General features: G+C 50.1%; 1 protein-coding gene across 1 annotated transcript in view; it reads left to right on the top strand.

The window, feature by feature from the left end:
• Window positions 1-25,156, top strand: part of UBR4 (ubiquitin protein ligase E3 component n-recognin 4) — a 100,780-nt gene that overhangs the window by 25,676 nt on the left and 49,948 nt on the right. Inside the window, exons 39-64 of the mRNA XM_058039569.1 lie at window positions 175-345; window positions 442-624; window positions 3,050-3,208; window positions 3,820-3,972; window positions 4,269-4,496; window positions 5,280-5,437; window positions 6,522-6,693; window positions 6,843-7,044; window positions 8,344-8,507; window positions 9,378-9,594; window positions 10,838-11,054; window positions 12,392-12,424; window positions 13,518-13,581; window positions 14,000-14,134; window positions 14,424-14,598; window positions 14,829-14,966; window positions 15,394-15,515; window positions 16,077-16,188; window positions 16,694-16,824; window positions 16,956-17,133; window positions 17,314-17,418; window positions 17,873-18,028; window positions 21,771-21,939; window positions 22,764-22,860; window positions 23,253-23,360; window positions 23,839-23,955. Of these exons, the coding sequence (XP_057895552.1) occupies window positions 175-345; window positions 442-624; window positions 3,050-3,208; window positions 3,820-3,972; window positions 4,269-4,496; window positions 5,280-5,437; window positions 6,522-6,693; window positions 6,843-7,044; window positions 8,344-8,507; window positions 9,378-9,594; window positions 10,838-11,054; window positions 12,392-12,424; window positions 13,518-13,581; window positions 14,000-14,134; window positions 14,424-14,598; window positions 14,829-14,966; window positions 15,394-15,515; window positions 16,077-16,188; window positions 16,694-16,824; window positions 16,956-17,133; window positions 17,314-17,418; window positions 17,873-18,028; window positions 21,771-21,939; window positions 22,764-22,860; window positions 23,253-23,360; window positions 23,839-23,955 (3,864 nt within the window). The remainder of the gene's footprint in view (window positions 1-174; window positions 346-441; window positions 625-3,049; window positions 3,209-3,819; window positions 3,973-4,268; window positions 4,497-5,279; window positions 5,438-6,521; window positions 6,694-6,842; window positions 7,045-8,343; window positions 8,508-9,377; window positions 9,595-10,837; window positions 11,055-12,391; window positions 12,425-13,517; window positions 13,582-13,999; window positions 14,135-14,423; window positions 14,599-14,828; window positions 14,967-15,393; window positions 15,516-16,076; window positions 16,189-16,693; window positions 16,825-16,955; window positions 17,134-17,313; window positions 17,419-17,872; window positions 18,029-21,770; window positions 21,940-22,763; window positions 22,861-23,252; window positions 23,361-23,838; window positions 23,956-25,156) is intronic.

Consider the following 25,156-nt stretch of genomic DNA (forward strand, 5'->3'; position numbering starts at 1 on the left):
TAATTGTCAGCTGCTAAACACAGATGGGTTATCATGAGCATCTTGGGCAGGCTGGGTTGGCTGTGAGCTGAGCTGAGAGGGTCACAAAGGGGTGTCAGGCTTTAAAAAGCAGTTTATGTGCAGCTCCCATCCAGGAACATCTTGTTCCTCATTTGCCTGATCTGTTTCTTGTAGGCCAACTTCTCCTTTGCACCTTTGGTGCTGGAGATGCTGAATTTCCTGATGGATGCCATCCAGGTGAACTTCCAGCAGGCTTCAGCCATGGGGAGCAGCAGCCGTGCCCAACAGGCTCTCAGCGAGCTCCACACTTTGGACAAATCAGTAGAAATGACAGATCAGCTGATGGTATGTACAAAAGGAATTAACAGAGTGTGGATGGGGGGAGTGGCTTTGGAACAGAGACATTGCAGTGACACCCTGTGGATGCTTTCCCTGGCTCAGGTCCCCACGCTGGGCTCGCAGGAAGGCGCCTTTGAGAACGTGCGCATGAACTACAGCGGGGACCAGGGCCAGACCATCCGGCAGCTGATCAGCGCGCACGTGCTGCGCCGCGTGGCCATGTGCGTGCTGTCCTCGCCCCACGGCCGCCGCCAGCACCTGGCTGTCAGCCACGAGAAGGGAAAGGTGAGCCAAGGGAGCCCTGGGCTCCTCCTGAGGGAGGGGAACGGTGCTGGGGCTGCTGGGCTCCCACAGGGAATGGAGCAGTGCTGGAGCTGAGCTCCTGAGCTGTTCCCCTCCTCCTGAGGGAGGGGAACCGTGCTGAGGCTGCTGGGCTCCTCCTGAGGGAGGGGGAACGGTGCTGGGGCTGCTGGGCTCCCATGGGACATGGAGCAATGCTGGGGCTCCTGGGAGAAGGGGAACGGTGCTGGGGCTGCTGGGCTCCCACAGGGAATGGAGCAGTGCTGGGGCTGCTGGGCTTCTGAGGGAGGGGAACAGTGCTGGGTTCCCAAGGGTCATGGAGCAGTGCTGGAGCTGCTGGGCTCCCATGGGAAATGGAGCAATGCTGGAGCTACTGGGCTCCTGAGAGAAGGGGAACGGTGCTGGGGCTGCTGGGCTCCTCCTGAGGGAGGGGGAACCGTGCTGGAGCTGCTGGGCTCCCATGGGACATGGAGCAGTGCTGGAGCTGCTGGGCTCCCATGGGACATGGAGCAGTGCTGGGGCTCCTGGGAGAAGGGGAACGGTGCTGTGGCTGCTGGGCTCCCACAGAGAATGGAGCAGTGCTGGAGCTGCTGGACTTCTGAGGGAGGGGAACAGTGCTGGGTTCCCAAGGGTCATGGAGCAGTGCTGGAGCTACTGGGCTTCCATGGGAAATGGAGCAATGCTGGAGCTGCTGGGTTCCCATGGGAAATGGAGCAATGCTGGAGCTACTGGGCTCCCATGGGAAATGGAGCAGTGCTGGAGCTCCTGGGCTCCCATGGGAAATGGAGCAGTGCTGGAGCTACTGGGCTCCTGAGAGAATGGGAACGGTGCTGGAGCTGCTGGGCTCCCACAGGGAATGGAGCAGTGCTGGAGCTGCTGGGTTCCCAGGGGAAATTGAGCAGTACTGGATCCACTGGGTTCCCAAGGAAAATGGAACAGTGCTGGATCCGCTGGGCTGTCAGAGAAATGGAGCAGTGCTGAGTTCCCAGGGAAGTGGAAAAGTGCTGGATCCTGGGGTTCCTAAGGGAAGTGGAACAGTGCTGGATGCACTGGGTTCCCAGGGAAATGAAGCAGTGCTGGATCCTGGTTTTCCCAGGGGACATGGAGAAGTGCTGAGGAACAGGCAGGGCTGTGGTTTGTTCTGTGCATCTTGAGATCTGGTGTGAAGTGTTGTGTAGCTATGGGGAACCTCTTGTAGGGAAAACCGTTAAAGAAAAAGAGTTCCTGCAGCAGGAACAGTGAGAACAGCTCACTGTCATCACCCACCTCACTGCAGCCACCTGAGAGGAGGCTGGAGTCAGGTGGGGGGCCATGATTGATTCAGCGAAAGGACAAGAGGAAATGACCTAAAGGTGCACCAAGGGAGCTTCAAATTAGTTACTAGAAACAAAAATTTGTCTGCAGAAGTGGTTGGTTAGACATTGGAATAAGTTCCCCAGACAGGTGGTAGACTCACCAACTCTGGAAGTGTTCAGGAGGTGTCTGGACATGGCACTTGGGAACGTGGTTCAGGGATGATTATGGTGGTGCTGGGGTGATGGCTGGACTCAGTGATCTCATGGATCCCTTCCAGCTTTGATGATTCTGTGGTTCTGATTCAGAATCAACTGAATAACTGTGGGATCTGGAACTGAAATGCCTGACTCCCCCCAGTTACAGTGACATAACCAAGTTCAGTCTGTGGTTCTGACTCTGTAACTGGGATCTGGAACTGAAATGCCTGACTCCCTTCAGTTGCAGACAGATAACCAAGTTCAGTCTGTGATTCTGTAACTGGGATCTGGAACTGAAATGCCTGACTCCCTTCAGTTGCAGTCAGATAACCAAGTTCAGTCTGTGGTTCTGTAACTGGGATCTGGAACTGAAATGCCTGACTCCCCCCAGTTACAGACAGATAACCAAGTTCAGTCTGTGGTTCTGGCTCTGTAACTGGGATCTGGAACTGAAATGCCTGACTCCCCCCAGTTGCAGTCAGATAACCAAGTTCAGTCCGTGGTTCTGGTCCTGTAACTGTGGGATCTGGAATTGAAATGCCTGACTCCCCCCAGTTACAGACAGGTAACCAAGTTCAGTCTGTGGTTCTGGCTCTGTAACTGTGGGATCTGGAACTGAAATGCCTGAATCCCCCCAGTTGCAGTCAGATAACCAAGTTCAGTCTGTGGTTCTGGTCCTGTAACTGGGATCTGGAACTGGAATGCCTGACTCCCTTCAGTTACAGACAGATAACCAAGTTCAGTCCGTGGTTCTGGCTCTGTAACTGGGATCTGGAACTGAAATGCCTGACTCCCCCCAGTTACAGACAGATAACCAAGTTCAGTCTGTGGTTCTGGTTCTGTAACTGGGATCTGGAACTGGAATGCCTGACTCCCCCCAGTTGCAGTCAGGTAACTGAGCTCATTCTGTGGTGCAGATCACAGTGCTCCAGCTCTCAGCCCTGCTGAAACAAGCTGACTCCAGCAAAAGGAAGCTGACCCTCACCCGCCTGGCATCGGCGCCCGTCCCGTTCACTGTGCTGAGCCTGACTGGGAATCCCTGCAAGGAGGATTACCTGGCTGTGTGTGGGCTGAAGGTGAGTGCCTGCCAAACCCTGTTCCAGGGAGCTGCAAACATCAGCTGAAAGCCAACTGTGTTTGTTTCCTCTGAGGAGTTAGCACAGAGCTGCCTGCAAAGTTCTGTCACTAATTCAGCTCCTGATCCACTTTCCTACTAGACAGCTAAGGTAAAAGAAGCAGGACCTGGATGAACAATATAATTAATGAGACAGTGCCTTGAAATAGTATTTCTTAATTTATTCAAGCTGATTTTGTTTTAAGACAAGAGCCAGTGTTTGGCTCTTGTCTTCCAACAAAACACACTCACACTTAGTGTGTTAAAACTAGTCTGTAACAATTAGTGTTCTTTGGCAAGGACTCCTCTTGTTTGTATTCCCCCAATTTTAGATTCAGTTTTCCCAGTGCAGAATCTAGAGATGTGTTATTTAGCTGAGAAAAAACTGGGCTCTCTGTGGCTTTTTCTTTTTAAATCTTCATGTTATTTATCTTCACTGCAGGAAATTGAGATTTAAATTCTCTGAATCATTATTTGCTGTAAGAGAAATGCTGAGTTTTAACTCCATTCTTGGCTTCAAATATTTGTGAACACTTTGTTTTAATATTCAATCAATTTTCTCCATTACTCCAGGATTGCCATGTGCTAACATTCAGCAGCTCTGGATCAGTCTCTGATCATTTGGTGCTTCATCCCCAACTGGCCACTGGGAATTTCATCATCAAAGCCGTGTGGCTGCCAGGATCCCAAACAGAGCTGGCCATTGTCACTGCAGACTTTGTGAAGGTATGTCAGGCCACGAGCTGGTGATTATACAGCTCCTGGCAGGCATCAGAGTCTGGATCCTCGAGGAGTTGCATGTGGGAGAATGTGGTAATATTCTTAGAAATATAAATTTGGGATATTTCTTGCCAGGAAAAGCAAACCCAAAGTACTTAAAGAGAAAAAAAGCCCCAAACTATAACATGTCATGGGGATTCCCTCATCTCAGCTCTTGTTCATTTGCACTGTTTTGTATCATAGCAGTTAATTACTGCCTTGATAATCATTGTGGTTAATTATTTCCTTGGTTCTCCCCACAGATCTATGACCTCTCAGTAGATGCCTTGAGCCCAACTTTCTACTTCCTCCTGCCGAGTTCCAAAATCAGGGATGTCACTTTCCTGTTCAATGAGGAGGGGAAGAACATCATTGTGATCATGTCCTCTGCTGGCTACATCTACACACAGCTCATGGAGGAGGCCAGCAGTGCCCAGCACGGGCCCTTCTATGTCACCAATGTGCTTGAAGTCAACCACGAGGACCTGAAGGTGCTGGTGACTTCCCTTTCTCTCTTTTTTTCCATCTTCCATTTGAAGGCAGAAGTTTCCTTCTTTTTTTTCCTTCTCCTTTTAAGCCCCCTGATCTAGATCAAGGAGCTTTCTCATTCCTCTAAAGAGAGAAATATCCTTACAGTAAAAGGAGGTGGGGGTGAAAATTAAACCCCTTGATCCTTTCATCTAGAAAATGGAGCATGTTTTCCATGGCTGGCTCTGAAGTCATGCCCAGCAGGATTTCTCAGCAGGGAGATGGCTTCAGAGCAGTGCTGTTCTCAGAGCAAGGCACTCCAAAAGTGCAGGAGCAGAAGGGATAAATCACCATGGCTAGGGCTGGAGAGCTGCAGTCAGCCTTTGTTTCTTCTCTTGAGGATGACCTTTAAAATCTCTCCAGTGTTTTTACCCTAGCCTGCTTCAAAACAGGAATAGATGAGAAGGAGGCTCTCAGGAAGGTCTTTTATGAGCTGGGCATCCAGGGGATGCTCCATGTGACACTGTCACACAGAGCTGAGGCTCACAGCTGCGGGAGCTCAGGGTGTTACCTACAGCCTCCGGGTGTGCAGGCTCAGCATCCCCTCCCAGAGCCTTTGAAGTGTCTGATGGATGAGTTCACCCAGGAGTTCAGCTTAGAAAATTGTCATTTAGGGCTCTGTTCTCTCACTGCTGGGGAGGAGGGGCGGCTTTGGGAGTAATTCCATCGCAAATGTAAAATCCTGACAGAGTGTGTGGGGATATTTGTGTTTATGTTAAATGTTGGCATTTTTCTGCATCCCCCAGGACAGCAATGGCCAGGTGGCAGGAGGAGGGGTGTCAGTCTATTACTCCCACGTGCTGCAGATGTTGTTCTTCAGCTACTGCCAAGGCAAATCCTTCGCAGCCACCATCAGCCGGGCCAGCCTGGAAGTGCAGCGCCTCTTCCCAATTAACATCAAGAGGTGAGGATCCTGGGGGACACTCCCTGCATTTTTATTGCTTTCTTTTTGTAATAAATATTGCTTATTATTAAACATCCCAGCTCTGAATGGCCAAACTGTGGGGTGACAATTCCCTGCTGGCTGATGATTTCTTGCTACTTTTCATGGTCCTTGTGTCCTAATGGACTTGGATGATCCTTGTGGGTCAGGAATTCTGTGATATCCCAGTTGCAGGATAATTAGAAACCAAAGCTGTCTGTTTCAGCAGTGGGCCATGCATGCATTTTGTCCTCCCAGCAGGAGTGCAGAGCAGAAAGGTGTCTGCAGAGCAGTGGAGCTGCCCAGAGTGAGCTGCCTGAGGTGCAGCCACTGGAACCGATGGGATTATCCACCCTCACCCGGGCGGCCGAGGAGGGAGCCTTTGTTTCCTTTCAGCACCACTGCTGCAGTGGACCTTGTGCATTGTGCATGTTAAGGCTGATTTTCAGACTCCCTTGAGGGAAACCAATCTCTTACTCTATGGATGTGGCAAGAAAAAGACAGTTCTGTTGTGTGTTCTGATACACAGTGCCGGGCACTCAGGCCACAGACTCTTCACTGGCCTGGCACAAAGCCACTGTCACGAGGGGGCTCTGAAGGAGGTCAGGTTCCAAGAGCTCCTGAACTCCAGTTGAGTTTTGCTTAGTCTTTTTGCAGCTCTGTTTCCACTTTTTCCAGTGAGCAGACACTTACGCTCCTGCACTGATCTTTGCTTATTGCTGCTGGGTGTGTTGAAACATGAAACTGTTCATCCATTCAGATAAAAACATTGCTGAAAGCCATTTATAAATTGCCTCCTTGATTTGAGGCATCAAATGCAACACTAAGCCAGTTTTCCTTGAGTTTGCAGGGTAGGGATCAGGGCTGAGGACTGAGATGCTTGTGGTTTCTGCCCACTGTGGTGACTGTTTCAGGTTGCTCACCTGTGAACCAGACACTGTTCATTGATGCAGTGCTTGAATCCTGCTCAGGACAAAGCTTTAACTGATTGAGCACAATGAAATTTCTGTGGTTTTCCTTGTGCTGCTCCTGAAATGAATGTCATTGTGCCCTTTGTCTCTCACAGTTCCAATGGTGGCAGTAAGACTTCTCCAGCCCTGTGTCAGTGGTCTGAGGTGATGAACCACCCTGGCCTGGTGTGCTGTGTCCAGCAGACCACGGGTGTCCCACTGGTGGTGATGGTGAAGCCAGACACCTTCCTCATCCAGGAGATTAAGACCTTGCCAGCCAAAGCAAAGGTTAGTCAGGGTTCCCTGTATTTTTGACTCTTAAAATTTGGTTTCTTGTTCTTGTCAACCAGATCTCCAGTCTTGGCAGCTTTTCTAATACAAAAAGTTTGTTCCTCCAAGCGAGAGTTGCCAAGCCCTTGCCTTGCCTTGCCTTGCAGATCCAGGACATGGTGGCCATCCGTCACACGGCCTGCAACGAGCAGCAGAGGACCACCATGATCCTGCTGTGTGAGGATGGCAGCCTGAGGATCTACATGGCCAACGTGGAGAACACGTCCTACTGGCTGCAGCCCTCCCTGCAGCCCAGCAGCGTCATCAGCATCATGAAACCCGTGCGCAAGCGCAAGGCGGCCGCCATCAGTAAGGGCTCCTCACGTCACTTTGTCACTCACTGTCCTGGACTGCAGGATAAGTGTGTGCTCTGTCTGCCATCTGTTAGAGGTGTGGCAGTTATCTCCTGGTAATAGAACAGGATCAAGGCACCAAAATCTGTCTTGGTTTGAAAAGACAGGTGTGTGCTGAGGAAGGCAGGAGCGTCCTGAAATGGAAAATGTGAACCCCTCCCACTCTGAATTGTTATAATTTTGAAATTAAAGGGCTGTCAGGCAAAGATGTGGGAGCAGGAATAGCAGTTCTTTACTAGGGAAGAAAATAAAAAACAATTAAATAAACAATGCAGTAATACAAAACAACACTGACAGAGTCAGAACGGGACCTGACCCCCTATGTGTCAGGGTGGTGGCACAGTCCCATTCCATGGTGGCTCAGCCCTCCTGGAGTGACAGATGTGGTTCTGCTGGAGCAGGGATCCTGGAGGAGGGTTGAGTTTTCTTCTGAAGATTCAGTGGTGATGCAGATGGGCCTGGTCTTCCTCTGGAAATGCAGTGGGCAAAGGCTGCTGTGGTGTCCCAAAGCTCAGATTAGATCCAGGCAGGAATGCTTGGCTCCTCCCCTGGGTGGAGCATCTCCCCATGGGATGATGGAATTGGATCAGCCATGCAGGGACACTCAGTGGCCATGAACAGAAGATATTTCCTGGAGGGAGAATTGGCTGTGGGAGAGATAAAGAAAACTGCCCCATGAACAGAACTGTTCCACCTCTAACAGATGGCAAATAGAATACACACTTATCTTGCAATCCAGGGACTAATGGAGATGTAAAGATTGATCTACATCATCTAAATACTTACAACACTCATTCTGACTATTACATAGATACTGGCTAAGTGGATAAAATGTTTCCATAGATGAATGTTGGAACCCTGGTTACTGAGAATTTTAGGCTTTCTGTACTGATAGGCACTGACTCTCAAGAGAACCCTACATTTCACCTGAAGCTGTAGAGAAGGCTTCCAAAATTAAATAATAAAACTAAGATTATTAGTGCACAGTTTAAATAAAAGTGTATGATATCACATAGTAGAAAACTTAGAGTTTAAAATTTTAAAATATTGTAATATCTATAAACAAGATAGAAGTTTTAAGACAGACAGTAGTCCTTCTTTTTCACCTTCTTCTTCATAAGTCTGAGTAGTAAAAAATCCAACAGATGCATACAGAAATACTTTCCAAAGGAGGTGAGTTGTTTCTGCAGGTTTTTTACCACAACTTTGCCTGTTCAGAACATCTTTTGTCACAAAGATCTCTTTCCCCTTTTAGCAACTCGCACATCCAGCCAGGTGAACTTCCCCATTGACTTCTTTGAGCACAACCAGCAGCTGACAGACGTGGAGTTCGGGGGCAATGACCTGCTGCAGGTGTACAATGCCCAGCAGATCAAGCACCGCCTCAACTCCACGGGCATGTACGTGGCCAACACAAAGGTGAGTGGGGCAGTCTGGGCACTCTGTTGGGCTTCTGGGTGACATTACTGTTCATGTTGTCACCATGCCTTGCCTTAAGGAGTCTGCTTTGTTCAAATGACCCCACACATGTGCTGTACCTGGGGGTGCTGGGTGACAACAGACTGAACATGGGCCAGCAGTGTGCCCTGGTGGCCAAGAAGGCCAATGGCTCCTGGCCTGCATCAGGAACGGTGTGGCCAGCAGGAGCAGGGAGCTCATTCTGCCCCTGTACTCGGCACTGGTGAGGGCACACCTTGAGTGCTGTGTCCAGCTCTGGCCCCTCAGTTTGGGAAGGATGTTGAGACATTTGAGTGCTCTGGCCCCTCAGTTTGGGAAGGATGTTGAGACATCCAGAGAAGAGCGACAAGGCTGGTGAAGGGCTGGGAACACAAACCCTGGTAGGAACGACTGAGGGAGCTGGGGGTGTTTAGCCTGAAGAAAAGGAGACTCAGAGATGACCTTATCACTCTCTATAACTCCCTGAAAGGTGGTTGTAGGCAGGTGGGTTGGTCTCTTTCTCCAGGAACTGACAGAACCAGAGCACCGTGTCTCAAGCTGCATTGGGGAAATATAGGTTGGATATAAAAAAAGAGAAAGAGTGATAAAATATTGGAATGGTCTGCCTGGTGAGGTGGTGGAGTCACCATCTCTGGATGTGTTCAAAAAAAGACTGGATGTGGCACTCGGTGCCATGGTTTAGTTAAGGTGTTAAAGGCATGGGTTGGACTTGGTGATCTTTAAGGTCTCCTCCAACCTGGTGATTCTGTAATTCAGTAAACAGTGGGGTCACCTCTGTACAGCGTCCTTGGCTTCAGAGGCAGTTTTTGAGCTGTGCTTTGTTCTCTGCAGCCCGGGGGTTTCACCATCGAGGTGACCAACAACAACAGCACGATGGTGATGACGGGCATGCGCATCCAGATCGGCACGCAGGCCATCGAGCGCGCGCCCTCCTACCTGGAGATCTTCGGGCGCACCATGCAGCTCAACATGACCCGCGCCCGCTGGTTCGACTTCCCCTTCACCCGCGAGGAGGCCCTGCAGGCTGACAAGAAGCTCACCATCTTCAGTAAGGCTGGGTGCCCTGCTTGGTCTGAGCAGCTGTGGGCTGCTTTGGGTGGGATGGAGCTGCTTCACCTCACAGCTGGGAGCTGCCACAATCCATTCGTTTGTCCCGACTGTGAAAACTGTCTGAGGGGGGGAGCCCTGAGCATTTGGTTGTCGCAGACATTTCTCCACAGAAATCCTTTCTTTCGGATTTCTGCGTCTTCTGGAGGCCAGAGGCTTCAGAAGACAAGGTAAACAATTATTATCAGCTGCTGTGGAATGCAACAGGGACACCTTGATTGGCTCATTTCTTATGTTTATAATTAAGGGCCAATCACCAGTGCAAGCTAGGGGACTGAGTCCTTGGCCACAACTTTGTTATAGATTCTTTCTATCTATTCTTAGCTTAGCCTAGCTGCTCTGCAAACCTCTCTCTATATTCTATTAGTATAGTCATAATGTATTATATATAATATCTTAATAAATCAAGCCTTCTGATCAAGATACAAGATTCACCGTCTCTCTATCACCAGCTGCAACCCACTCAGGTGCGGTAATATTTGGTGACTTTATTTATGGCCCAGTTTTGTGCTGCTTTGAGTGAATGTTCAGTAGTTCAACTCAATGATTTTGTGCTGAGGTGAGAGAAGGAAAGTGACCTTGCAAAGGAGATGGCACCGTCTGTGATGGTGTTCACAGGGGTCTTAGGATGAGGGAAGAGATGAGGATCTGACTCCATGTCTCAGAAGGCTTGATTAAAATTATTAAATTATTAATATAACATATATAATAGTATATTATTATATAGTTAATAAATATTAATATTATTAAAATATAATATATATTTCATTATATATATTATATTAAAACTATACTAAAAGAATAGAAGAAAGGATTTCATCAGAAGGCTGGCTAAGAATAGAAAAGGAAGGAATAACAGGCTTGTGTCTTGGACAAAGAGTCTGAGCCAGCTGACTGTGATTGGCCATTAATTAGAAACAACCACATAAGACCAATCACAGATGCACCTGTTGCATTCCACAGCAGCAAATAACCATTGTTTGCATTTTGTTCCTGAGGCCTCTCAGCTTCTCAGGAGGAAAAATCCTAAGGAAAGGATTTTTCATGAAAGATGTCTGTGACAACTGTCAGTGGCTGTGTATTAATGATGGTAAATTGCTGTCCTGGTCCTGTGAAATGAGGCTGGTTTGTATCCCAAAGCAACAGTTCTCTCAGTTTTTAAGAAATGTCTCTCATCACTACAGTTGGAGCTTCTGTGGATCCTGCTGGAGTCACCATGATGGATTCCATCAAAATTTATGGCAAAACCAAGGAGCAGTTTGGCTGGCCTGACGAGCCCCCCGAGGATTTCCCGTCTGCTTCCGTGAGCAACGTGTGTCCCCCAAACCTCAACCAGGGCAACGGCACTGGGGACACCGAGTCAGCTGCCCCTGCTGCTGCCAGTGGGACTGTCCTGGAGAGGTATTTCCACAGTCTTTCCCTTATTTCTCCTTGGAAATGGGTTGTTGTTGTTGTGGTGGGCACTTGGGTGCACTTGTGTGCTTTTCCTGACTTGGAGAACTGGAGGGAATTAGTGAGTTGTTCTCACTGCCTTCCACAGCAACAGCTGAAAACAGGGGTTGATTATCTTGGTAGGAGGGTTTGTGGTGGCTCTTGGTTGATCTGGTGCAGTAGCTGGGTAGATCTGTGTGCTTGCTTGTGCTGCCTAGTTCATGTTTCAGCAGTCTCGAGGAGCTCAAAGCAATTCCTGCTGCCCTGGGACATTGTCTCATTTCAAGCTGGACCTTTTTTGGTCTCTGGAGCTCACAGAGGTCAGGCTTCTCGGAAGCTGAGCTCAGTTTTGAGGAGGGCTTTGTGTGTGACCCTGCTTTAGGCTTGTGGCTCCCACAACTTGCCTTGTAGCCCACGTGCCTCAGGCTGAGCTGTTGTGCTGGGAAAGGTTTTGGGTTTTCCCCATATCCCTGCTGAGAGCCAAACCCCAAGGGTGACCTGGACATAAATTTAGTGAATAAACAGAACTTGTGTTCTTTCTGATGTCCATGCTGTGTTTCCTTTGAACTCACACAGTCTGTGTCATAAGGGTTGTAAAAGCAGCAAGGACAGGAGGGAAACAGCTCAAAGAGGAACTGGTACTGCTGAAAAATGAGCATCTCAGGGGAAACAATCACTGCTCAGCTGTGAGGAAGTGCTGGTTAAGTTTGTCTGACTGAAATTCTCTGGCAGAGGCTCAGGGCTTGAAGTGCCACTTAGGCCCAGTTGAAGGACCTGTTCAGCCATCCTTTAATATTTTGTCTAATAGTTCATGGGATTTTTTTCTGTGTTTATTTCCCTCTCCTTCCCTCCTCTGCTGTGACATCCCCACAAGATGTCCCTCTCAGCACAGACATGCTCTCTGGTTTTTCAGAGCAGTGGGATTATATTCTAAAAATTCAGATATGAAAAAAAATATTCTTCCTATTTGGTGTTACCTTCTGAAGGGCCTCTGGAGTAGGAACAGCTGATGGCAGGCAGGAGGCACTTTTCTATCCAAATGTGGTGTCTGCACTCCAATTTAAGCCTGGGTGGTGCTTTAAGTGGTGCTTGGCTTCTCTGTGTGAGGTGACCTGGCTCATCTCTGTCTTTGTTTTGCTCCAGACCAGTGTGTGCTGCCCAGGTAGAGACCCTGCTTAGACTGACACTGCCCCGGCTTCCTGATTTCCCCATTTAATTTGCCTTTTGCTTAGAATGTGTTCTAGGGAGTTTTTCTGTGAGCTTTACACATTTTTATTTTTTTTTCCTTTTTCTTTGCTCCCCCAAAGTTCTGACACTGAGTCCCTAACCACCCTGGACCGGTTAGTATGGCATCCTTTTCTCTGCACGAGTGAGTGTGTGTCAGAGACAGAACACATGGTGTGGCTTTTGGTGACCGGGGTTTTTTTTGTTTTCCAAGTGACATTTGCTTCTTTACATTCTGGTCATTGCATGGCAGATGGTTTAGCAAATGTAAAGATGAGGTGGTTTGCAGATTTTTGCTCTACACAGCATAACTGTTGCTTATTTGACAGACTCCTCTCTGCTTTGTTCCTTCCTTGTGCCTTCTTATCCCACTTCTGTTCCCTCCAAGCTTTGTGAGGGTGCCTGTGGGGAGGGGGATGTTATTTATCACCACCAGACCAGACAATTGTTTCTTCTGCCTTCCAATCCTACACTGCTATTTTTCCCCTTAATGCTCTCTCTTCCCTGCTTTTTCCTGTATCTTCCTGCTCCTTCTGGTGTGTCAGATGGCATTTCAGGTAGTTCCACCTGGGGGCATGGAGTGCTGCTACAGGGACTTTGCTGCCACTTGTAAATCAGATTTTCCCTGGGGACAAGTGTTTTCCCAGCCTGCTTGAAACCTCAGCATCCCTCACTTGGGGGGGTCACACCCAGTGCTCTGAGTTAATTTTCCTCTGGAATATTTTGTGCTGAAACTCCAAATTGGAAAGAGCAACCTGTGTGAAAATAGCAAGCGAGTAGAACGTTGCTCCCTGAGCAAAGTCGGTTCCGCTTTTTCCCATGTGTCATAGCCAGCCTTGATCTGCAGTCATCTGTACGTCTGGGGGCCATGGTGAATTGGGACTGTCAAGACAATCCAAGTTATCCCTGCTGCAGGCTGCGTAAGGAAATGTTTTATCCTCTTTGGGAGAGAAAAGCCCCTGTCTTTCAGCTGTGGATTATTAAAGCAGTCCTAAGTTTGTCTGTGAGCGTGAGCCAGGTTTAACTCTGGTCTGTAACACAATGAAATGATATGCATGGTGCCTGTGGCAGGTTTTATCATGCTTTGATTTTGTACTTGGCATTCGTTAGCTGTCTCTGAGCTACTCATGACTGTAGCCCGCATAAAGCAAAGTGCTAAGGAGAGAGAAGGGTTGCTGTACTCAAGCCTGCTTTCCTCTCTCCCTCCAGGCTAGTTGTGAGTTCTTTAGAAGCGCTGGAAAGCTGCTTTGCTGTGGGACCAGTCAACGAGAAGGCAAGTAACTTTCTGAATACATTCCTGAGCTTTGGAGCCGGGGGAGGAGGGGCCAGCTCAGCACTACCTCCTGCAGCCCCGGGGGCCTGATAGGAGCAGAGCCGCATCCCTTTTGCTCAGAGCACTGATCTGAAAGTTGCCTTAGCCAAAAGCGTTTGAAACTAGTTTAGAATGACAATTGGCATTTGCATTTAGCGCTGGTGGGCTTTTTGTGCTTCAGGAGTGACCTCGTTTACAGAAACAGCAGGGTGGGAGCCCATAAATCTCAAAGGGACTTTTCTTGTGGAGACATGTGAAGTGTTCCCTAAATGTCAATAGTAAATGGAGAGAGGCCATCAAAAGGGTATTGAGGGAAGGGAGCTGTAGGTACACTGGGTGATGGTAAATATACTGAATAATGGGGTTTGTCTGTTCTTAGGAGAAGAGTAAGATTGCAGCTCAGGAACTGGCTACAGTGCTGCTGTCCATGCCAGCCCCTTCCAGCGTGCAGCAGCAGACCAAGAGCCTGCTGGCCAGCCTGCACACCAGCCGTTCAGCCTACCACAACCACAAGGTACTGCCCAGGGCATGGATTTGGGGCTCCTGGAACCTGCCAGGTCATGGCTGAGGTGCAGCAGAGCCCTTCCTTCATGCAGCACAATCCTCCTGTCTCATCTCCCTTTATCTCCTGCTGCCTGCCCTGCACCAGGGTTGTGTGATTCTGTCACCTTTTTGCATTGGTTGCCCTTCCTTAGATGAGGAGTGCTGGATTTCCCCAGGATCTGTCCCCTGGTTGTGCTTCAGCTGCTTTCAGTGCTGCAATCAGTTGTTTTTCTTTGCCTGTGTTATCTCTCACTGTACAGGATCAAGCACTGCTAAGCAAAGCCATTCAGTATTTGACCTCCTCAACCAAAGAAGGGAAGGACCTCGACCCTGAGGTGTTCCAGAGGCTGGTCATCACTGCTCGCTCCATTGCTATCATGAGACCCAACAATCTGGTGCACTACACAGAATCAAAGCTGCCACAGCTGGAAACAGGTAGATAAGTCTGTAATTTTCTCTAAGTTTCTGTTGTGATAATTGAAGCTGTGCTGGGGTGTTGGGTTCAGAGTGGCAGAGACTGTATGTGACAGATTTGGTAGGTGTGTGATATCCTGCTGGTGAGAACATCAAAGCCTCTGGAAAAAGCCATTTCAAATAAACTTGGTGTTACCCTCATTAAGGTTTTCCCCTGCACATTTCTGAGAGGTGTTTTTTAATCTGTGCAGAGAGTGAAGAAGGGCAGGAGGCCCAGAAACACGTGGAAGGAGAGGGCTGCACCTTCATTACCCAGCTGGTGAACCACTTCTGGAAGCTCCATGCATCAAAACCCAAGAATGCCTTCCTGGCCCCTGCCTGCCTGCCAGGTGGGAGAGCTCTTCCTTTGCTGTTGGCAAGCCTGTGGCTTCTGAAGGGGGCTGTTTTAAGTTTGTAAGCAGAGAACATGACTTTTCAATGCTAGTGCTGCTCTGAGGGCTCTGTGATGTGCAGATTCTGCTTCAAAGCTTTTGTTCAGGGCCACGTGTATTGTGCCAGGAAGAAGGGACTGATGACTGATTTGCCCACATTTGTCTTTGTGGGTGGTGTTAGAGGATATTCAGTGGTGCTGGTGTATGGAGTTCACAATATTCCATCAGACAGACAAGACTGGCTCAGTCTGGATTGAAAATCAATGTATTTGTGCTGTTAACATTGTGCCTTGAAGTCTGCAAGCAAAAGATGCTTCCTGCAGTGCCTCACTCTGTGCTGAAATACAAAGAGAGCTGATTTCAGTCCTGCTTTTATTCCTGCTAGGTCTCACTCATGTTGAAGCCACAGTCAATGCTTTGGTGGATATTATCCATGGATACTGCACGTGTGAGCTGGACTGTATCCATACTGCTTCCAAGATCTACATGCAGATGTTACTTTGCCCAGTATGTCACCTTGTTCTTCTCTGCCTCAGCCTCCAGTTGCACCTGGGGAGGTTTAGGTTGGGCATCTGGAAACATTTCTTTGTGGAAGGGGTGTTCCAGCCTGCCACAGGCTGCCCAGAGCAGTGCTTGAGTCCCCACCCCTGGAGGGATTTAAAAGTGTAGATGTGCCACTTGGGGACATGGGTTAGGGGGATTGGCAGTGTTGGGTTTATGGCTGGGCTTGATCTCAGAGGGCTTTTTCAACCTAAATGTTTCTATGATTCTATAGTGGGGAAAAAATTAAATGTGGGCATAATGCGAATACACGGTACAGACACAAAATACAGCCAAAACCACCCAGCCAGAAGTGAATGGAGGAGAATTCTCCCTCTCCTTGTGTTCTAGTAATGTTTGCCATGTGCTGCATGTGGAATTACAAGTGTTGCTTAGTGGGAGGTGGCTTGTGTCCTACATGAACCATGACTGACAAGAGTCACAAGTGGATTTTTAGCCATTTTTCCAAATGCTGTGTAAAAGGACTTGGAGCTGAAGGAGTGTAATGCTGAACTGTTCACCCTGCAGGACCCAGCAGTGAGCTTTTCCTGCAAGCAAGCTTTGATCAGGGTGCTGAGACCCCGGAACAAGCGGCGCCACGTGACCCTGCCCTCGTCCCCCCGCAGCAACACCCCCATGGGTACGCCAGGGCACCCTGCTTAAACCAGCAGGGCCTTTTGACTGCTCAGAAGGGACAGGAAAATAAAGTGGTCTTGTTAGAAACTGAGACTAAAAAAGACTAAAATCAGCCTTTTTTCCTTTCTTTTGTTCTCCCTTGCCCCCTAAACCCCTTTTGTTTAATAAACTCTCACCTTTTTGTTGGTATTTGTGAATCCCGAAAGGAAATCTCTCTGAGATATTCCCCTTTCAGTGACAGGGAAATCTGATTATTTTTTTTAGAGAGTTGTAATCTAGAGTTAGTATTTCTATGCATGTTTTCAGGTTCTAATAAATGAGTCAAAGATGTGTGCAGGTCAAAATTATCACAGCTCTATCCAAGAGAGGTTTTTCAGTATTGAAGCAGATTGTTGTGTCAGGAGTCTCTCAGTAACTGAGGGTAGTATGGGCTTTTTCCCAGCATTAGCAGCCTGGTTTGGGATGGGGTGAGGAGCTGTGCATTTATGAACTTGTGCTTTGCCACTCAGGAGATAAGGATGATGATGATGACGATGATGCAGAAGACAAGCTGCAGAGCTCTGGGATAGCAAATGGAGAGCACATCCGACAGGAGAGCCAGGAGCAGAGCGAGGTGGATCACGGGGACTTTGAGATGGTGGTGAGTCCAGAGCTTCTCCTTGGAGCCTTTGAAGTGTGCCAGGATTTAATTTAGTTCTGATGAACCTGCTTGTAGTGCTCCCTTAGTGGTGATGGTCTGGGGAAAGCTCTCACTGTGTTTCCTCTCCATAGTCTGAATCCATGGTTCTGGAGACTTCTGAGAACGTGAATAATGGGAATCCTTCTCCTCTGGAGGCTCTCCTGGCTGGAGCAGAGGGATTCCCTCCGATGCTGGATATCCCTCCAGATGCAGATGATGAGACAATGGTGGAGTTGGCTATTGCCCTGAGCCTGCAGCAAGATCAGCAAGGTCAGATGTGGGCACTGTTGGGAGGCAAAGAGGGGATGGAAACTGGGAAAGAAATGAGGCAAAGCTGTTGGTGTCATCACCAGTGAACCAAAGATAGCAGAACTATGAAATATACAGAAAATGCCAGAGTTAACTTAGTCTCTCAGAGAAACATGCCCCTAAGTTGTTCTCTGCTTGCAGGGAGCAGCAGCAGTGCCCTTGGGCTGCAGAGCTTGGGGCTGTCGGGCCAAGCTCCCAGCTCCTCCTCTCTGGACGCTGGAACTCTCTCGGACACAACAGCATCAGGTAACTGTTCACTGCAAGGCAGCTTCTTTTCACATTCTCACCTAAGTAATGCCTTAAAATTGGTTTGGAAGAGCCAGTTATTAGTATTGGCTTCTTGTATATTTGAGAGTGTACTTACAGCTTTTTCTTGCTTTGATTGACTCTCACTGTAGACTTCTGAGGAAGTTATTTCTGCTCTTTAAACTTAAGCAGACAAAACAAAGCATGTGCTGTATTTCCCTTGCATTTCTAAACAACCAGACATGGTTCTTTAAGTAACTGTGCAGGCCTGTGTGTTTGATAGAGAAGCTTTCCTCTCGGGATATCTCCCCTGCACTGCTTTAATCATCCTGCTGGTCACCCCAAGCTCCCTTTCCCTTTGTAGCCATCCCCAACCCCCAACCCCTGCAGCCTTTCCCTGGTAGCGAAAGCGTCGTTTGCAGTTGTTCCCAGGCAGTGTTTTTACTTGTAACAGCTCTCTTTATTCTCTTAGCTCCAGCCTCTGACGACGAGGGCAGCACGGCGGCCACGGACGGCTCCACGCTGCGGACATCGCCCGCGGAGCACGGCGGCAGCGTGGGCTCCGAGAGCGGCGGCAGCGCCGTGGACTCGGTGGCCGGGGAGCACAGCGGTGAGTGAGCCCTGCTGCACCCCCTGCTGCATCCCCTGCTGCATTCCCTGCTGCACCCCCTGCTGCACCCCCTGCTGCACCCCCTGCTGCATCCCCTGCTGCACCCCCTGCTGCATTCCCTGCTGTACCCCCTGCTGCACCCCCTGCTGCATCCCCTGCTGCATTCCCTGCTGCACCCCCTGCTGCACCCCCTGCTGCACCCCCTGCTGCATCCCCTGCTGCACCCCCTGCTGCATTCCCTGCTGCACCCCCTGCTGCACCCCCTGCTGCACCCTTCCTGCTGCATCCCCTGCTGCATCCCCTGCTGCATCCCCTGCTGCATCCCCTGCTGCATCCCCTGCTGCATTCCCTGCTGCATCCCCTGCTGCATCCCCTGCTGCATCCCCTGCTGCATTCCCTGCTGCATTCCCTGCTGCTTTCCCTGCTCCCTCCCTGCTGCATTCCCTGCTGCACCCCCTGCTGCACCCCCTGCTGCATCCCCTGCTGCATTCCCTGCTGCACCCCCTGCTGCACCCCCTGCTGCACCCCCTGCTGCATCCCCTGCTGCACCCCCTGCTGCATTCCCTGCTGCACCCCCTGCTGCACCCCCTGCTGCACCCTTCCTGCTGCATCCCCTGCTGCATCCCCTGCTGCATCCCCTGCTGCATCCCCTGCTGCATCCCCTGCTGCATTCCCTGCTGCATCCCCTGCTGCATCCCCTGCTGCATTCCCTGCTGCATTCCCTGCTGCTTTCCCTGCTCCCTCCCTGCTGCATTCCCTGCTGCACCCCCTGCTGCACCCCCTGCTGCATTCCCTGCTGCATTCCCTGCTGCATTCCCTGCTGCACCCCCTGCTGCACCCCCTGCTGCATCCCCTGCTGCATCCCCTGCTGCACCCCCTGCTGCACCCCCTGCTGCAGCCCCTGCTGCAGCCCCTGCTGCAGCCCCTGCTGCATTCCCTGCTGCAGCCCCTGCTGCACCCTTCCTGCTGCATTCCCTGCTCCCTCCCTGCTGCTCCCTCCCTGCTGCATCCTTCCTGCTGCATCCTTCCTGCTGCATCCTTCCTGCTGCAGCCCCTGCTGTATTCCCTGCTCCTTCCCTCCTGCACCCCCTGCTGTATTCCCTGCTGCACCCTTCCTGCTGCATTCCCTGCTCCCTCCCTGCTGCATTCCCTGCTGCATTCCCTGCTGCATTCCCTGCTGCATTCCCTGCTGCACCCTTCCTGCTGCATTCCCTGCTCCCTCCCTGCTGCATCCCCTGCTGCATTTCCTGCTGCATTCCCTGCTCCCTCCCTGCTGCATCCTTCCTGCTGCATTCCCTGCTGCATCCTTCCTGCTACATTCCCTGCTGCAGCCCCTGCTGCATTCCCTGCTCCTTCCCTGCTGCACCCCCTGCTGCATCCCATCCTGCACCCTTACTCCCTCCCTGCTGCACCCCCTGCTGTAGCCATGCTGCACCCCTTGCTGCACCCCTGCTCCTTCCCTGCTGCACCCTTCCTGCTGCACTCTTCCTGCTGCATCCCTGCTGCACCTCCTATTCCCTCTCTGCTGCACCTCCTGCTCCTTCCCTGCTGCAGCCCCTGCTCCCTCTCTGCTGCACCCCTTCTGCACCCCCTCCTGTACCTGCTGCACCCCCTGCTGCACCTCTGTGTGACGGTGTCACAGGGGTTTGAGGATGAGGGAAGAGACGAGGATCTGACTCCACATTTCAGAAGGCTTGATTTATTATTTTATGATATATATTATAGTAACACTATACTAAAAGAATAGAAGAAAGGGTTTCGTCAGAAGGCTGGCTAAGCTAAGAATAGAAAGGGATGATAACAAAAGCTTGTGGCTGGGACAGAGAGTCCAAGCCAGCTGACTGTGATTCACCATTAATTAGAAACAACTCTATGAGATCAATCACAGATGCACCTGTTGCATTCCACAGCAGCAGATAACCATTGTTTACATTTTGTTCCTGAGGCCTGCCAGCTTCTCAGGAGGAAAAATGCTAAGGAAAGAATTTTTCATGAAAAGATGTCTGCAACTCCCCCACTGCACCCTCTGTTCCTGCCCTGCTGCAGCCCCTGCTCCCTCCCTGCTGCACCCTTTGCTCCCCTCTCTGCTGCAGCCCCTGCTCCCTCCCTGCTGCCACAGCCTTGCCCACCATGGCAGCATGTGGGTGATCCCTGGCACACAGGGAGTCTCAGTTCCCAGTAGCTGCTGCCATCTGTCATTTCGTGGGTTCTGCCCCAGTGCCCACAGATAGGATGTTGTCTGCCTTTTGTGGTTCTCTGGAAGTGTGGAATCTGCAGCAGATTTTGCTGGGCTGTAATAACAGTCATTGAATCCCAGAGTGGTATGGGTGGGAAGGGACCTTAAAGATCATCCTGTACTGACCCCAAGGCAGGGACATCTTCCATGACCCCAGCTTGCTCCAAGCCCTGTCCAGCCTGGCCTTGGACACTTCCAGGGATCCAGGGGCAGCCACAGCTTCTCTGGACAACCTGTGCCAGGGCTTCATCACCCTCTGAGTAAAGAATTTCTTCCTAATATCCCATCTAATCCTGCCCTTGTTCAGTTTAAAGCCACTGCCCTGGTCCTGTCAGTCTCTCCCCATATAACAAGTCCCTCTCCCTGCTTTTCATAAGTACCATGAGTACCCAGTACTCTGTAAGGTATGGGAGGCCACAGCAGGGTCTCCCCAGAGCCCTTGCCTCTCAGAATGCCTAGAGCAAACTGAGACAATTCACTATGCTGCTGGTAAAGTTTGAATGAAATAGGATTAATTGCACTCTTTTTGGTTTGGGACTGATACCCAGGTAAAATAATCACAGACTCTTATTTAAAAAAGTTGTCTGACTGTCCACACTGCCCATCCAAGCATTGTCTGACTGAGTTTGAATTACTGCTGTGGGACCAGTTCAGTTTGGGCCACAAAGATGAGGGTGTCAAAGAAAAGATTTCTACAAAAGCACCTTCAGCCTCTCTGTGGCTTTCAGAAGAGAACCAAAGCCAGCATCTCCTTTGAACCACAATTCATTCCAAAGTGCAGCTCAGCTGTGCTGGTGGATATGAAGGAGGCAAAGTGCCTGTTGGGTTGCTGAGGCTGTGTGTGTTTCCCTTGAGTTGCTGAGGTTATTTCCCTGTTGAATCACTGAGGCTGTGTGTGTTTCCCTGTTGAATCACTGAGGCTGTGTGTGTTTCCCTGTTGAATCACTGAGGTTTTGTGTGTTTCCCTGTTGAGTTACTGAGGCTGTGTGTGTTTCCCTGTTGAATCCCTGAGGCTGTGTGTGTTTCCCTGTTGAATCCCTGAGGCTGTGTGTGTTTCCCTGTTGAATCACTGAGGCTGTGTGTGTTTCCCTGTTGAAGCACTGAGGTTTTGTGTTTCCCTGTTGAATCCCTGAGGCTGTGTGTGTTTCCCTGTTGAATCCCTGAGGCTGTGTGTGTTTCCCTGTTGAGCTGCTGAGGCTGTGTGTGTTTCCCTGTTGAATCACTGAGGCTGTGTGTGTTTCCCTGTTGAATCACTGAGGCTGTGTGTGTTTCCCTGTTGAAGCACTGAGGTTTTGTGTTTCCCTGTTGAATCCCTGAGGCTGTGTGTGTTTCCCTGTTGAACCACTGAGGCTGTGTGTGTTTCCCTGTTGAATCCCTGAGGCTGTGTGTGTTTCCCTGTTGAACCACTGAGGCTGTGTGTGTTTCCCTGTTGAATCACTGAGGCTGTGTGTGTTTCCCTGTTGACTCACTGAGGTTGTGTGTTACCCTGTTCCCCTGTCTCCCCAGTGTCCGGCCGGAGCAGCGCCTACGGGGACACGGCGGCCGAGGGCCACGCGGCGGGGCCGGGCAGCGTCAGCTCCAGCACGGGAGCCATCAGCACCACCACGGGCCAGCAGGAGGGAGAGGGCTCCGAGGGGGAAGGGGAGGCAGAGGGGGACGTGCACACCAGCAACAGGCAAGAGACTTTGTTTCCTCTTGAGGGAGAGCAGCTCTGTGCTCTGGGGACGGTGTCAGAGGAGGGGGCTGCAGTGCCAGGAGTGGGATTTGTGACTGCTGGGTAACCAGAGTGGAAAGTCAGAAACACAGCCTAGAGCAAACTGCCATTGCAAAATCATGGAGTGTCCTGAGGTGGAAGGGACCCACAAATGTCATCCAGTCCAGCCCCTGGCCCTGCACAGACATCCCAACAATCCCACCCTCTGCACCCCAATGTTGTCCAAATGCTCCTGGAGCTCTGGCAAGCCTCAGGGCTGTGCCTGTTCCCTGGGGAGCCTGGGCAGTGCACCCTCTGTGCAATCACCATGTGGTGTGATAAACACACCCAGTGTGTGTCCCACAAAACTGCTGCCTCTAGGAAGTGATGAAAAAATGCTGCATAAGTCTAGTTAACATAGAATCAGTGAAATCTTGGGAGCCTCACTGTTAGGACAAATTCACTGTTAGGACAAAAGCATGTGCCAGTGTCCTTTGGGAACATGGACACTTTTCATTGTGTGGGAGCAGGTGCTCAGTCCCCTCTCCAAGCAGTGTGGAGCTGATTTGCAGGATGTTCCCATGCAGTTGCAATCCCAGGTGGCCAGGCCTGGGCAGTGTGGCTCCACTGTCAGAGGTGCTCTGCATCTCTGGCTCCTCTCCCCTGTGAAGTCTGAGCAAGTCCTGTTCCCCCTGGGAGGATTTGATGGCTTAGGGTTTGTGGGGCAGATTGCAGTGCTCTCCTGGGGACCCTGCTGGGTGTGGGGTGTTCTGGGCTGTGTCTGATGCTGATCACTGAATCCCCAGGCTGCACATGGTCAGGCTGATGCTGCTGGAGAGGCTGCTGCAGAACCTGCCCCAGCTGAGGAACGTGGGGGGGGTCCGGGCCATCCCTTACATGCAGGTGAGTGAGGAGGGCTCACAGTTAAGCCCAAATAAAATAGTTCAGTCACTGATTTCTATTTGCATGTGCTTTTCTCCTCCCGCCCAGTCACAATGTGAGTCCATCTGTTGCACAGCATTCTTTACCCACAGGTTTTTGGACTTGTGCCCTTTCTCAGTGTGACTTTACAGCTGACTGAGGAGCCTGAGGGCTCCAATCTTTGAGCTCCACTGTATTTGGGAAGGTCTTATGGGTTTATGCTGAATGTTCATATTAGGATGTGAAGCAAAGGCTGGATTTGGGAAAGAACACAAATAAATCAAGATAAAATCAGTGCTATTTCATGAAAGATAAATAGCTATCTTGATATTGTGGAACCTGCCCTCTAATAATTCTCTGACTGCTTTTCCCAGGTTATTCTGATGCTCACAACAGACCTAGATGGGGAGGATGAAAAAGACAAGGGAGCTTTGGATAACCTTCTGTCCCAGCTGATTGCAGAGCTGGGCATGGACAAAAAGGTAAAGTGCAGTGTGGGCTCATACTCTCAATTTGCTCCCTCTAGACAGGTTTTCTTTCCTTGGAGGAATTAAATGCTTGGGAGTCACAGAAACATTGCTGTGTGGATGTGGTCAGGCAGTTCATTCCTCTTGCCTCCTTTCACATAAGGTGGAAAATGACATGAGTGGAACTCTCACTGTTTGCTGGGTCTGACATCCACAAGCGAGCATGAAAATGTGTTTTGCTGGAATTAAACTCTGAGAAGAGCCATGATCAGTAAATGCATGATTGACATATGTAGCTTTTATTTGTGTGGGACTGTTCTCTGGCAGCCAGGCCACTGCCTACCCTCCTGTTGAGGCATTTGTGCTGCTTTTTCAGTCTTACTGCTAGAGCTTAAATTAGAAATGCTTCCTGAGGATCAGAGCACTGAACTTGAGAGGCTTGGGACGCTGCTCAGCTCTGGGATTGAGCAGCAGGATGTGTCTTTGCCTGCAGGATGTGTCCAAGAAGAACGAGCGCTCCCCTGTGAACGAGGTGCACCTGGTGGTGATGAGGCTGCTCAGTGTCTTCATGTCCAGGACCAAGTCAGGATCCAAGACTTCCATTTGTGAGGTACATTTTCCAATATGCTTTGTCAGGGGATGATTTTCTCCCCCTTTAGTCAGCTCTCACAAGGCCCCCCTGGAGCACTGCACACAGTTCTGATGTTCTCAACATGAGAACTCGTGGAATTGTTGGAGCAAGGGCAGAGGAGGCCATGGAGGGGACTGGAGCACCTCCCCTATGGAGACAGGCTGAGACATTGGGAATGTTCAGCCTGGAGAGGAGAAGGTTGTGTGGAGACACCACAACACCTTCTAGGGTGTAAAATTGACTGCAGGAAAGCCAGAGAGAGACTTTTCATCAGGGGCTGGAGTGACAGGACAAGGGGGAAAGGGTCAGGCTGAAAGAGGGGAAATTTAGATCCGATATTGGGAAGAAATCCTTCCCTGTGAGGGTGGAGATTGCCCAGAGCAGCTGTGGCTGCCCCTGGATCCCTGGCAGTGCCCAAGGCCAGGCTGGACAGGGCTTGGAGCAATGTGGGACAGTGGAAGCTGTCCCTGCCCATGGCAGAGGGTGGAATAGGATGAACTTAGAGGTCTCTTCAAACCCAAACCATTCTGGGATTCCATGATGTGTTCATCAAAAACAAAGCTGCTAACTGAAATAACAGGTGTAAAACTGAAACATCCTTGAGAGTGCTTTGGAAAAATTTATAGGGAATGTGTAGTGTTACTGAACTCTTGTGGAAAAAGAGTTTTGAAACTAGGGCTGGAGGAAGCAGCCGTGGAAAGACAATTGGATGCTCTTGTTTTGTGCATGGTTCCAGACTGAGCTCAGGGCAGCACATTAATGATGGTACTTAAAACAGTCTGGCAGATTTTTTCCCTTGCATCTCACCAGTGCTGAAGGGGTTAAAGAGGATTTGTAATGTGATTATTGGAAAGCAATATGCTGCTGTGTCAACGTAAAAGTCGCTAAGAGGATTCCTTAGATATTTGTTGCTAAAAGGTACAGTAATAAGGCATAAAAAGCAGTATGTGTGGTGGGAAGGAGATTAATAAAAAAGCATAGAGGTTAAAAAATTTAGTCTGAACTGCATCAAATTTTAATGAGCTTATGAGCTGTGGGGTTTGTTTGGATTTACAGGGCTGCTTTAATAGTTTTATTTACAGTAGCTTTTTCTCCAGCCTTTGTTACTCACTTGAGCTTCCCACAGAAATCAAAGCTCCTCGTCTTGCAGAATGCAGGTGGAGCAATACCTGGGTGGAGC

Source organism: Melospiza georgiana, chromosome 22 (genome assembly GCF_028018845.1).
Source record: "Melospiza georgiana isolate bMelGeo1 chromosome 22, bMelGeo1.pri, whole genome shotgun sequence".
NCBI classification, from domain to species: domain Eukaryota; kingdom Metazoa; phylum Chordata; class Aves; order Passeriformes; family Passerellidae; genus Melospiza; species Melospiza georgiana.